Source organism: Moschus berezovskii, chromosome 12, assembly GCF_049115385.1.
Source record: "Moschus berezovskii isolate FMDL1 chromosome 12, NW_MosBer_1.0, whole genome shotgun sequence".
Lineage (NCBI taxonomy): Eukaryota > Metazoa > Chordata > Mammalia > Artiodactyla > Moschidae > Moschus > Moschus berezovskii.
In genome coordinates, this window is record NC_142471.1 from 13,164,814 (window position 1) to 13,178,662 (window position 13,849).

General features: G+C 50.0%; 1 protein-coding gene across 1 annotated transcript; it reads right to left on the reverse strand.

The window, feature by feature from the left end:
* Positions 1–7,031: 7,031 nt before the first annotated feature.
* LOC129555093 (ral guanine nucleotide dissociation stimulator-like) lies at positions 7,032–9,905 on the reverse strand. The gene is made up of 4 exons (XM_055424263.2): positions 9,734–9,905; positions 9,041–9,100; positions 7,902–8,095; positions 7,032–7,626 (listed from the first exon to the last, which is right to left on the reverse strand). Exons 1-4 carry the CDS (start codon positions 9,853–9,855, stop codon positions 7,436–7,438), a joined length of 567 nt encoding a protein of 188 aa, XP_055280238.2. The 5' UTR covers positions 9,856–9,905; the 3' UTR covers positions 7,032–7,435.
* Positions 9,906–13,849: the final 3,944 nt, after the last annotated feature.

Below are 13,849 nucleotides of genomic sequence, written 5' to 3' on the forward strand. Positions count from 1 at the left end.
TCCTTGGAAGAAAAGCTATAACCAACCTAGACAGCATATTAAAAAGCAGAGACAGTACTTTGCTGCCAAAGGTCCATCTAATCAGAGCTATGGTTTTTCCAGTAGTCATGTATGGATGTGAGACTTGGACTATAGAGAAAGCTGAGCGCAGAAAAATTGATGCTTTTGAACTGTGGTGTTGGAGAAGACTCTTGAGAGTCCCTTGGACTGCAAGGAGATCCAGCCAGTCCATCCTAAAGTCCATCCTAAAGGAAATCAGTCCTGAGTATTCATTGGAATGCTTTGGTCACCTGATGCAAAGAACTGGGTCACTGGAAAAGACCCTGATGCTGGAAAAGATTGAAGGCAGAAGGGGACGACAGAGGATGAGATGGTTGGATGGTATCACCCACTCTATGGGCATGGGTTTGAGGAGGCTCCGGGAGTCGGTGATGGACAGGGAGGCCTGGTGTGCTGCAGTCCACGGAGTCACAAAGAGGCAGACATGACTGCGCGACTGAACTGACTGAACTTGGAAAGGACCACTTTTGAATGGGACAGTGTGCTTGTCAGAAGCAGCTACACACCACCCTCTGGTGGTCTTCTGAGGAATGGCAGGAACGCTGCAGGGCTCTGTGGCATCCTGGGCAAAAGCAGTCAATCTTCACACTTGCCACCTTCACAGTCTCACAGTTACAGCAAACCGAATTCTGTAAGATTCACCGTTAGGGTTTACAAACTTACGGTAAGTGAGAGAAGTCATGCAAGAACACCACACATTGTTTAATTCCATTTATGGAGTAGACAAGTTCTCCACTACGGAACAGGCAAACCTACAGTGACAGAAAGTAGACTCATTGTGTCCACGATTAGGAGTGAGAGGTTGGACGGTAGTGAGAATTGACTGCTATGAGTGAAAGGTGTGTTTTGTGGATGATGACAGGCTCTAAAGTGGATTATGATGATGGCTGTACCACTCTGAATATCCTGGAAGATGCTGATGCTTACAAGAAAAATTGGTGAATTGCACAGCCAGGAATTATGCCTCAATAAAATAGTTAAAAATTAGGCCTCCATCCTTTTGAATTAAAAAAATATAATGTTTGGAGATAATGTATATATGTTAAGTAGTCAAATTCTACAGGTAGAATTTTTAGGTCTGATTTTGCATTAGTGTTCACTCAACGATTTGTATTAAGCCCTAGAAATGTTATTTCTCTCTCTGGTTTATACCAGCCAAGGCATGATTTTTCTTAAGGTGAAGAGCTTCAAAAACCACCTGCTGCAATGTTCAAACCCAGGGGGATGGTTGGTGTCAAAAACGAATCGAGGGTGAATTATTCAGAACTAGAACTCCCTTTCTAGGTTTTCTTAGACCGCTCGGCCATCCTGACTCTTTCTAGGTTTTCTTAACTGCTCACTAAGAGGATTTTTCAGTAGTCATGTATGGATGTGAGAGCTGAACCATAAAGAAAGCTGAGCACTGAAGAATTGATGCTTCTCAACTGTGGTGCTGGAGAAGACTCTTGAGAGTCCCTTGGGCTGCAAGATCACACCAGTCCATCCTAAAGGAAATCAGTCCTGAATATTCACTGGAAGGACTGATGCTGAAACTCCAATACTTTGGCCACCTGATGTGAAGAACTGACTCATTGGAAAAGATCCTGATGCTGGGAAAGATTGAAGACAGGAGGTAAAGGGGACGACAGAGGATGAGACGGTTGGATGGCATCACCAACTCAATGAACATGAGTCTGAACAAGTTCCAGCAGTTGGTGATGGACAGGGAGGCCTGGCATGCTGCAGTCCATGGGATTGATGGGGCCGTAAAGAGTCGGACATAACTGAGCGACTAAACTGACGGACTCAAGAGGAGTATAAACATCTTATTAACCAGAAAGAGGACAAAAAGGTAAACTGAATATGGCTTGAGCTACCCACTACCTCCCTTCCCTATCAAAGGTCCTACAGAGAAGAATCCTAAAATTGTTACCAGGAAAGCTTAGATGCTTCCCCTCACACATGAAATACAATCTTAACAGTTTAATTAAAAGTAAGTTAGTTTTATCCCAGACTTTATGACACAAAGTACCATCAACTATCAGTGTTTCACACACGGGCTCAAGGAGAGAATTAGGCCTTATTGATTGAAGGCCTCCATGGTCTAGATGGTTCTACTTAAGTACTACTCTTGAAGAACTAGGACTTCAATAATTTTTCTGTGTTTTGACTTCAGATAAAGATCTTTGTTGAGAAAAATAACTATTTACTAGCTTTTTGAGGTATGACCATACAACTTTTGATTTTCCTAAAAGACCCTTGTTTGGTAACAGGTACAATATAACAATTCTTGTACAAGGCACTTATTAAGATTAGAACACCATCTACTGAATTTCATCTAAGCATGAGAAATCGGAAAAGCCAACATTCACACTAAGTTTCTTCAAATTATTCTACGATAGTATGATAGCATTTTTCAAAATTATCGTACAGAATATATACAGAATTATAACATGACTTAATTTACTTCTGTTTCTCTTGCTGTGTCTTTCAGAGTATCATCAGAGAAAGGGTAACATTCAGCAAGCATGCTCACTTCAAAGAAAAATATATTTGCTTTATGCCTTGAGTGTAATATTAACTGTTCAAGGAAAACAATCCATTAAGATACAGTCATGTTGTGCTTTATTTGCCCATGTAATTATTGCCTTGTCAACTAAATCCCTGATAGAATGCCTAAAGATCTGTGGGTGGAGGTTCATCACATTGCACAGGAGGCAGTGACCAAAATCCTCCCAAAGAAAAAGAAGTGCAAGAAGGCAAAATGCTTGTCTGAGGAGGCCTTACAAATAGCTGAGGAAGAAGAGAAGTGAAAGGCAGGGGAGGAAGGGAAAGATATACTCAGCTGAACGCAGAGTTCGCGAGAACAGCAAGGAGAGACAAGAAGCCCTTCTTAAATGAACAATGTAAAGGAATAGAGGAAAACAACAGAATGGGAAAGGCTAGAGATCTCTTCAAGAAAACGAGATCAGGGCTGGTGCACTGGGACGACCCTGACGGATGGGATGGGGAGGGAGGTGGGAGGGGGGTTCAGGAGGGGGAACACATGTACACCCACGGCTGATTCATGTCAATGTATGGCAAAAACCACTGCAAAATTGTAATTAGCCTCAAATTAAAATAAATTAATTTTTAAAAAAGAAAGCTGAAGATATCAAGGGAACATTTCATGCAAGGATGGGCACAATAAAGGACAGATACAGTAAGGACCTAATAGAAGCAGAAAATATTAAGAAGAGGTGGCAAGAATAAACAGAACTATACAAGAAAGGTCTTGATGACCCAGATAACCGTGACCGTGTGGTCACGCACTTAGGGTCAGACATCCTGGAGTGTAAAGTCAAGTCGGCCTTAGGAAGCATTACTATGAACAAAGTTAGTGGAAGTGATGGAATTCTAGCTGAGTTATTTAAAATCCTAAAAGATAGCTTAATATGTCAGCAAGTTTGGAAAACTCAGCTGTGGCCACAGGACTGGATAAGTTCAGTTTCATTCGAATTCCAAAGAAAAGCAATGCCAAAGAATGTTGTTCATATTACCATACAATTGTGCTCATTTCACACGCTAGCAAGGTTATGCTCAAAATCCCTCAAGCTAGGCTTCAGCAGTACATGAACTGAGAGCTTCCACATGTACAAACTGGGTTTAGAAAAGGCAGAGGAACCAGAGATCAAATTGCTAACATTCATTGGATCATAGAGAAAGCAAGAGGATTCCAGAAAAACATTTGCTTCAATAACTACGCTAAAACCTTTGACTGTGTGGATCACAAAATCTGTAGAAAATTCTTAAAGAGATGGGAATACCAGACCACCTTACCGGCCCCCTGAGAAACTTGCATGCGGCTCAAGAAACAACAGTTGGAACCACACACGGAACAAGTGACTGATTCCAGATTGGGAAAGGAGTACATCAAAGCTATATATTGTCACCTTGCTTATTTAACTTCTATGCAGAGTACATACTATGAAATGTTAGGCTGGATGAATCACAACCTGGAATCAAGATTGCCTCATACTGTTGATATAAGGTTGTATATCAACAACCTCAAATATTCAGATAATACCACTCTAGTGTGCAAAAAATGAAGAGGAACTAAAGAGCCTCTTGATGAAGATGAAAGAGGAGAGTGAAAAAAATTGGCCTAAAACTCAACATTCAAAAACAAAGATCATGACATCTAGTCCCATCAATTCATAGCAAATAGATGGGGGAAAAGTGCACACAGTGGCAGATTTTATTTTCTTGGGCTCCAGTGACCGAAGCCATGAAGTTAAAAGATGCTTGCTCCTTAGAAGAATGCTATCACATACTTAGTTCAGTTCAGTTCAGTTCAGTCACTCAGTAGTGTCCGACGCTTTGCGACCCCATGAACCGCAGCACGCCAGGCCTATGTATATACTCAGAAAAGCATCAGCTGAATTAAGATAAAGATGTACAGACTGCTCCCCAAGCTTGCTTCATGCCCCTGGTCACCCATGCCTCCCACTCATACCTGGGCAAGCACTAATCTGCTTTCTTCAGAAATGACATAGTTCTGTATCTGGCTGCTTCTTCTCAGCATGAATATTTTGAGATTTATAAGTAACCTATGAGGTGAGCACGGCTGAGTTCCTCCATCTAGGCAGGTGGCAGCCCATGGCCCAGCAGGCAACCTGGGGGAGAGATTGCCTATGGGGATGAAAGGAATCAGCAGGAGAGGGGCAGGGTGGCCTAGCCGGCTTCCCTACTAGGAATCAGCCCGCCCCCACCCTAGTCCCGCTGGGATTCCAACACGGATACAGGAAGATGGGATCCGAGTCACTGTGTCAGGACTCAAGCGATTAGGCAGGAAGACGTTAAGTGATGCCAATGCGGCAAACAGAGAACACGGAGAGAAGGAAGCTCCAGGTAAACTCCTAGACGGTCCACAGAAGCCTTTCGCAGATTCCCTGAGATTGATCCCAAAAGCGCAGAGGCAGGAATGATCTCAATAGATAGGCTTCTCACTCAGTCGGCTCCAGATATCCGCAGTAAGCTACTAAAACAGACGCATGGACCAAATCAGTCTTAGATAAACTGTTGTGACTGGTTCAGACACTTTATTATGGCAGGGAGGAAGAGGAGAAGAGGCAGAAAAAGAGCAGGAAAGACTGAAGTTCCAGCAATTCAGATTCCAGCAATTCCAGCAAGTTCTCAGATCCACTCTGAAACAGCTGGAGAAAAATACCCACAGGGACCCAGGTGGAAAGGAACAGCCTTGCTGTCACTGTGGAAAGCAGGGACACCCACGAGAATTGCTCTCAGGCATCTAATTCGCCACCGGCTGCATGCCCAGCCTGCAGATGTCCACACTCGAGAAGGCTGCTCACTGAGGCCGAGGCCCTAGGGATGGGACTCTCAAGGCAATCAGGACTGAAGGTGTCTGGGGCTTGCCACACAAGCTCCTGTGGTAATTACACCTGTGGAACCCTGGGTCATGACAACTGTGGGGGCCAGTCAGTCGATTTCCTCGTAGACCACAGGCAACTTACTCTGTGTTTGCCGAAGCCCTGGCCCACTCTCTGCCTGATCCGCTTCTATAACGGGACTGTCTCCCTGACCCAAACATTATTATTTCAGTTGTGCTCTAACCTACAATATCTACTATCAAGGAAAATATTACTTCAGCGTTAAAACACAGTGTGAACTTTAACGTCACAGTCCCCGTTTCAGAGAGATCTCCTCGCACAGGGAGCGTGGGTAAAGATGGCCCGTCTGTTCTGCAGATCACATTCTAGCACGTGGCCCACATCCAAGTCATCTTCTGTCACTCACAGCGCCTCAGCCCTTCTTGAGGAAATGTTCCTTATCCTTCAGGGCATGAAGTTAAGGGAGTCTGAACCCTCTTCCTCACTGCAGCAAAGAGAGGCCCACAGAGCCATTGGGGGGTGCCTTCCAACTCTGAGGAGGCCCAGGGTTGCTTCTGTCACCCAGCTGTAAACCACCCAGAGACGTGGCAGGCTGGGCAGACTGTGTTCAGGCTTTGAGAGTGCCTTGCTTAATCCTTCACTGTCCATTTGGAAAACTGAGGCCCTGATAGGAGTGGGAAAAAGCAGGGCCCCAGGGAAGGGGCAGAGCCTCAGGCCATCCTAGGCTAGGGCTGCACCACACACACCAGCTTGGCTTTGGGAATTAGAGAGCCAACAACCCCAGAACACCCCACTCATCCGGATTAGATGTCTCTGGGTGTCCAACAAACATACACGACACTCACACTAACATCAGAAGTGACAGTAGGGCATGAGGTCAAAGGAGGAGTGGATCTGGGGGGAGACAAATGAAAAAGAAGCAAGGCGATGACCACAGCCTGGATCTCACACTGTCTTTGGATTAGGAAGGGACCATGACTCAGCCCGAGGCCTCTGCCGGTTTCTCCCAGGGGATTGAGGCTGTGGCCTCAGCTGAGACACGAGCTGCTTCAATCAGGGGCAGGGCACAAGGGCCTCCTCAGAGACTTCTTCCCCAGAGTGAGGGACCAGGCGGGGGGATGTGTGGCAGAGAGGACACTGCAACACAGATGAAGAAGTGGAAACGGAAACACTAATGGACACTCCCGCCGCAGGTCCTCACAAAAGCAACTAGACAGGAATCGGTGAATGCCCACATTCCGCTCCTGCATCAACCCGAAGGAAGGAAACGCAGAACGTCACAAGCCTGCAGACAAGACTTCAGGGCAGCACTATGCACATGAGCCACAGGTGAAAATAGCCCTAACGTCCATCAGCAGATGAGGGGAGAGTCGAGTGCAGGGCCTTCCCAGACTGCAGGATTATCGGCGTCAAATAGGACGCAGATGCTCTGGAATAGACAATAGATGGGGTCATGTAACCTAGTGAATGTTCTCCATGCCGCTCACACGGACAGTTAAAAAAGTCAAAGAATTCAGTTTCTATCTACCTTTACTTTATCTCATAGAAAAAATAAGTTTGTACATGTAATAAAAAATACAAATACATATTAAGAGAGGGAATTATTGGGGTGGAGAGACAGGCTCCAGGGCTGGTGCTTGCTCGGGGGCAGCACACCATCCGCCTGGGAAGGAGAGGCTCGCTGACGATCTGGGAGCAGCTCCAGGGGTGTTAGGGGAAGAACTGGCTCCAGTGCCTGAGCTGCTCGCAAAGCTGGGTCTGCTGGGGTCTCTAGAGCCACAGCTGATAACACCGGAGCCACAGCTGATTGCAAAGCATGGAGGAGCTCCAGAGCCAAGGCAGAGCCCTGGCCAAGGTTGGCTTAAGCCTGGGGACTGAGGCTGTAGAAGCAGCGCTGGGACAGGATTTCCGGGTGGTTCAGGCTCTGAAAGGGGAAGAGAGCTGTTTCTTGCTCGTTCTCTGGATCTAGAAGTGGAGCCTGGAGGTCCTTTTCCTCGCTTCCGAGCTTAAGTGAGAGCCTCCGCATGAGCAGGCTGCGGCTCTGTGTTTGGAGCTGGCGTGTTTACGTGATGCAGACCTTGAACTTGCATGGGGGCTGGGCTTTGAGCTTGCTCTGACTGTGGAGCTGCGGCAGGTAGTAGGGGTGCTGTTGGCTCCAGGACTGATGATGTTTCCAGAGCTTCTTCTCCAGCGGGTGCTGTATCTCCCAGAAGAGAAATCACTGTCAGTAAGAATGCTGGTCCATGGATCCCAAAGACAGGAAGCGACTTGCTACTTAGCCCTGACATCTCAATCCAAGAAGCCACCTACCCCCAGGAAGTCCTCCCAGGCTGCAGTCCAGGGGAAGAGGGATCTGAGCCTCCTCAATGCTCCTGGCCCAGTTCCAGCCTCAGGAAACTCTGCTCTCTGTGGCCCAGCCCCCTCGCTTCCTTATCCGCCCCGTCCTCCTCACGCGCCCCCAGTCCTCCTCACCATGCCCCTCTGCCTCAGTGGGCTCCAGGGTCTCCAGCTGCGCCAGGAGATGGCGGGCTCGCTGCTCCAGGTCCGAGTCGGGCATGTTGAGCTCTAGGTAAGCGAGGAGCATCTTCAGGCAGGCAAAGTCTGGGGCCTGCTGGAAATCCTCAGGGTAAAGGTGCAGCCAGGTGCCCAGGATGGAGGCCATGGCCCTGGGGGGAGTCACGTGGGCAGCAGAGTCAGAGACTTGTCCTTCCCGCCGACTGCACTCCAGGGCCGCCCTGCGGGGACCTGGGCCTCTGCGCCTTCTGCCCGTGCCCACCCAGAGGTCAGTTCTCCTCCGCGGTCAATCTCACCTGGCAGACCAGGCAGAGGAGGCCTGGACTCGGGGGAGGGGGGCAGGCCGCGAACAAGCCTGTTCAAGTGACAGCCCTTGATCCATGGTGTGACCATCTGTCCACTTCCTGAGGGCAGCCTGACACAGCGCACTGTCCCTCTCCCTGCCCCTCCCCGTGGTGTCACCACTGCGTGGGCAGGCAGGGCGTCTACTCTGGTCACTGCATATTGGGAACATGTACGCGTCCCAGGAGTATCAGCCGAGAAGGGCACACAGAGACTCTCATCTGCCCAGGCTTCCTGCGGGCCTCCTAACAGCTCAGATTTACCTCCTACATCTACAGGCTGCCTTGTCCAGTAGGGACGGCCCTGAGATTCCTCCCTCCACTGACACTTATCCTTTACCAGTGAGGGCTCATCTGTCCCCTGAGTGTCAGTGGGTCCCCTGAGCTCCAGCTGAGCACCCCCGCTGAGGAGCCACCAGACAGTGAGCAGGATGCTGTCCACACTTTGTGTTCTGGGTCCCAGGATTAGGGGTAGAGGCAGGACTGGGATGGACAGGGGCCCGGTGTAGACTCTCACAGGGTGGACTCTGACCTCTGACCTCCCAGATGCTGCTCACAGCACCCCAGACCCCTCCACAGCTCTCTTGGCCTCCTTTCCTATTTTCTGTGAGAAGCCCCCCAGACCTTGGCCCCCAGTAGGAACCAGAAGCTAAGTGGGATCCAGGATTCTGCCAGCCCTGCCCCTCCAGCAACCCCATTACTCCAGGCAGTTCCTGGCAAAGGGAGTCGCTACCCCTTGAGTCACAATCCACTCACATTTTCAGCTGGTGCAGGGGTCCACCATCCTCATCGCAGTAAGGGAGGATGCATCCGTACCTACAGGAGGCCAAGAAGGCGTGTCATGGACCGTACTGGAGACATGCCCAGATGTGATGGCTAGTGTGACAGGGCTTTCCCCCCTAACTCGACCCCTACCCTGGGAGAACTGAAGCCCTGTGGGGCAGGACTGCTGTCTGCTTGATGCACTACATGATACTTGTTTCTAGAAAAGTGCCTGTACCTCGTGCACCTTCCTCTATATTTCAAGAACTAATGAGCTCAAACAGCCCCATCCGAGGGCCTGGGGCACCACTGATCACTCCCAGGGCCACTTGCTCTCAATCACCCAGGACAGGGCACCTCTCACGTCTCACCTTGGAATTGGGAAAACGCTTTGGGCCCAAGTCAAAGGCACAGAGATAACCTTGACAGAGGCTTCCTCGAGGGGAGGAGGAGCGAGACGACTCAGAATAACCACAGCCTTTCCAGGGGTCCAGCTTTCCAGAAAGCACTTTCGAGGATGCACCCAAGTAGTCCCCACAGTCACCCTGGGGGCTGCTCCTCCCTTCCCCCTCCTGTGCAGAGGAGGCCAACTGGGGCTCAGAGAAGTTGAGAGACGTTTCCACGACTCACAGCTGGAAGCTGACCGAGTCTCCCGCAAGTCCCCAGTGGGGGAGGGCAGGTTCTCACCTGGTGAAGAGAAGGTCCAACACCTGCTGGGGGGTGCCAAAGGCCCTGTAGGTGCCCAGGAATGTGGGGAGGTAGGAGGGGTCACTGCCCAGGCAGGCAGGCACCAGGTTGCCCACCAACATCTCCAGTCTGCGTTTCTTGATGCTCCACAGCCTGCAGGTCTCGTTCCTGTCCCCTGTGGACACAGTTTCCCCCTGGGGTGGAACACAGCACAGACACGAGTCAGAGGCAGCACCAACGACTCCAGGAAGTCAGGGGCTGGAGCTCAGACTGAGTCCCCGAGCCACCAGGACTCATGGCAGGAGGAGGGGCAGGAGTGCCGTCCGCAGAATAAACGTCCTGGCATCACGAGTGACCTGGCACTGGGCCTTGGTTCTGTGTGTCAGCGTCTTGGGGCAGTTTGTATGGACAGCTCCCCTTGTGCTAAGTGCATCATCCCTGTGGTGGTTACCACAGCATCCCATTCTGGGGATGAGAACTGGGGTGAGAGGGGCTGATCCTGGGGTGAGAGAATGCAGGATGCTCAGGGCCACACGGATACCTGGGGATGGAGTTTATAAAGGACACACTCTAGAAACAGGAGGAAAGGCTCCTGGGGGAATACAAAGTGAAATCCCTTCACATTTTCTTTCTGAGATTCCCACATGTAGGGGAACAGTGGTTTTGCATCTGGACAAGTCAGGGCCTAGGCCGCCAGGGCATGTTGCAGAATTGACTTTCCCAATATTCTTTGGAAGCAGGACCCTAGGAGGGACCCAGGGAGGGCCAGGGCGGTCTGGGACCCGGAACTTCCTGGGTGTAGGGTCACCTCCCAGCTGGCACTCACCTTGTGCCCGCCCTGGGCTCTGTTGCTGGTGTGGGGCTCCTGCCCGTCGTGCGGGGAGATGGAGCAGGGAGCTCCGTGGACCGGCTCCTGTCTGCAGTCCCGTGAGGAGCCCTGTGAACACAGTGCCCGGCAGCCAGGCAGAGAGTCTCAGGGCACCAGCCAGGTGTCTGTGGTGCTTCTCCGAACCCCAGACGAGATATCTCCCCTCCAGACACACACCCAGCACTCTCTGCACAGACCTCCACCGAGCATGCAGACACCCGACCACCTGAGGGGCCTTGGATCCACGCTGGCACAGAGAAGATCACCTCAGGGACCCTGTTTCCCCACTGCCAGCCTGTCCTCAGGTGTGACCGTGACAGGACCACCAGGTCCCCACATGCCCACCAACCTGTTCCTGCCCAGAGGGGGAGCCTCCCCTCAAGTCCCCCTTCCCCCAACATGGAGATGAAGGCAGCTGGTGCTGCCCGGGGAGGGCTCCCAGTGGTGGCTAGGCCTGATGTGGCCAGCTGTCAGTTGCCTGCTGTTACCTTAGTTGATCTCCTGGTAAAGGACCAGAGGCATCCGGGTTGAGCCCTGAGCCGCCTGAAACATCTAAAAAACCTCTCCCTCCAGGGTTTCCTGAAGCAGAAGCCCTGGTCAGTCGAGACACAGCTGGAGAACATCCTTCTGGATGAAGTCTCTCCAGCCAAGTGAGCCAACTGGCTGTGGGGCTGTTGCTAGAAGGTGGGTGCCTGGTTACAGGGTTCCAAGTTCTGTTAGGGTCTGCCATCAAGGAAGTGACTTCACTTCCTGGGGGCCCCTTCCTTGGATTGACAGTTGACACCTCTGCACATAGCCCTCGGGATACTGACCGCTCATCCCGCATCCACGCAGCCCCGAGTCTCCCACAGTTTCACTGCACAGCCCTCCACACAGCTCCCGGGCAGGCTCTGTGTGCAGCTCTGAGGAGACAGACCTGGGTCCAGACTCACCTCCCGATTCCTACCTGTTCTCTCTCCTGGATGAGTCCTCGTGTCTCTCAAGGCCTGTCCATGTCCCCACCTGCACACGGGGGATGATGCCTGCATGGACTTCTAGGGCTGTCCTCAGACATAGGTGGGATGAGTCCTGGAAAATGTGGGAGTCCGTGTCTCAGGCAGACAGTGCTTGCAACCCCTGTATATTCTTATTACCTTCCTCATATCTGTCCCTCTTCTGATCCCACCCCATAGGCTTTATTATATTCACTGTGTACCTGTGTGTGTGTGTGGAGTGCTCACTCCAAGAGGTGAAAAGAAAACTACTCACACATGGGGAGGGATAGGCATGAGCTTCCTAAGATCCTCCCTGGTGACTCAGATGTTAAAGACTCTTTCTTCAGTGCAGGAGACCCAGGTTCAATCCCTGGGTTGGGAAGATTCCCCAGAGAAGGGAATGGCAACCCTCTCCAGTATTCCTGCCTGTAGAAATCTATGTTCAGATGAGCTTGGTGTTCTACAGACCATGGGGTCACAAACAGTTGGACACAACTGAAGAACTAACACTTCGTTTTTTTTCACTTTCCTAAGATCTTCAGTTCAGTTCAGTTCAGTTCAGTCGCTCAGTCGTGTCCGACTCTTTGCAACCCCATGAATCACAGGACTCCAGGCCTCCCTGTCCATCACCAACTCCCAGAGTTCACTCAAACTCATGTCCATCGAGTCGGTGACCCCGGAGTTCACTCAAACTCATGTCCATTGAGTTGGTGATGCCATCCAGCCATCTCATCCTCTGTCATCCCCTTCTCCTCCTGCCCCCAATCCCTCCCAGCATCAGAGTCTTTTCCAGTGAGTCAACTCATTGCATGAGGTGGCCAAAGTATTGGAGTTTCAGCTTCAGCATCAGTCCTTCCAATGAACACCTAGGACTGATCTCCATTAGAATGGACTGGTTGGATCTCCTCACAGTCCAAGGGACTCTCAAGAATCTTCTCCAACACCACAGTTCAAAAGCATCAATTCTTCGGCTATCAGCTTTCCTAAGATCTTAGGGTTCCTAATTATCAAAGCAATCCCTTCATGGGGCTCACAGCCTGGTAGACTTGGCTTCTCTGGCTGGACTCACAGTGGGCCAGGGACAGATTGGGAGATGACGGGCTGCCAGCATCAGACAGACTTGACCATCTGATTTGCTGCCACCTTTATGTCCCTATCCTTAAACGCCCCTCCTCAAGACTGAGGCTGGCTGTCTCATTTTATCCAGGCCCAACTCCAGTATAAACAGAACCACTTCAGCAGGATGAAAAGGATTTTTAGTTAGCTAGAGGAAAAAGCTCCTTGGCCTCACCTGAAATCCCGATAAGTAGTTGCTCCCAGTGACTTCATTAGGAAAGGGGCTTAGATCTTATCTAACTTTATAAGTGTCTTATTTACTTTGGCCACCTCATCCGACGAGTTGACTCACTGGAAAAGACTCTGATGCTGGGAAAGGTTGGGGGCGGGAGGAGAAGGGGACGACAGAGAATGAGATGGCTGGATGGCATCACCGACTCTGTGGACATGAGTTTGAGTGAACTCCGGGAGTTGGTGATGGACAGGGAGGCCTGGCGTGCTGTGATTCATGGGGTCGCGGAGAGTTGGACACGACTGAGCGACTGAACTAAACTGAACTGAACTGAAATGCATGACACTTTATGACTGGAAAACTATTGCTAAGGCCTGTCTATCAGGAGGACAATATATACTTTGGAGAGCTGAATATGAAGACACTGCCCAGAAGCAGGCTGATTCAAATCGTAAATATGGCCCCAAACACATTACAAAAGAAATGCTAATTGGGGTCGGTGACTAAGGGTCACTTAAAGACCAAATGCAGTTAGAATTGGGTTTCTAAAAAGGTACTCAAGGTACTCAGGGGCCAGCTTGCCTGCCAATGGACCAGACCCAGCGGCCGCAACTGGGACATTTTTGTCCCTGGTCTCCTCCTGATGCAGACAACTGGCCAGAGTGCCCCGACCGGTAAGGAACAAGAGACTTTAAAGTCTGTCTGTCTGGATTTATGTATGTCTCAGTGTGTGTCTTTTGTTTTTTGTTTCTTGTTTATTTTATAATATTGCTGAAGTTGTGAGTTCTAATTTAATTGGCCTAAAAAATAAATAAATAAATAAATAAGCGCTTACAAATCAGACAATTCTAAGTACAAGAAAAATTAACCTGAGTCTCAGAGTCACGTGAACTGGTAAATAGTCAATATTAAATATCTAGTATTAATGTTTGTTTGCTAATCCAATATAGACGTGTCTAAGAGTCATTAACATTAAGCGTATTTTC

Excerpts from the sequence above, each read along its gene's own strand:
- LOC129555093 (XM_055424263.2), bottom strand. The coding sequence starts at position 9,855 with ATGTTGGTGGGCAACCTGGTGCCTGCCTGCCTGGGCAGTGACCCCTCC. Across the intron at positions 8,096-9,040 it reads CCCCTGCACCAGCTGAAAAT|GGCCATGGCCTCCATCCTGG; the intron begins GTGAGTGGATTG and ends GACTCCCCCCAG. Across the intron at positions 7,627-7,901 it reads CACTGAGGCAGAGGGGCATG|CACCCGCTGGAGAAGAAGCT; the intron begins GTGAGGAGGACT and ends TGGGAGATACAG.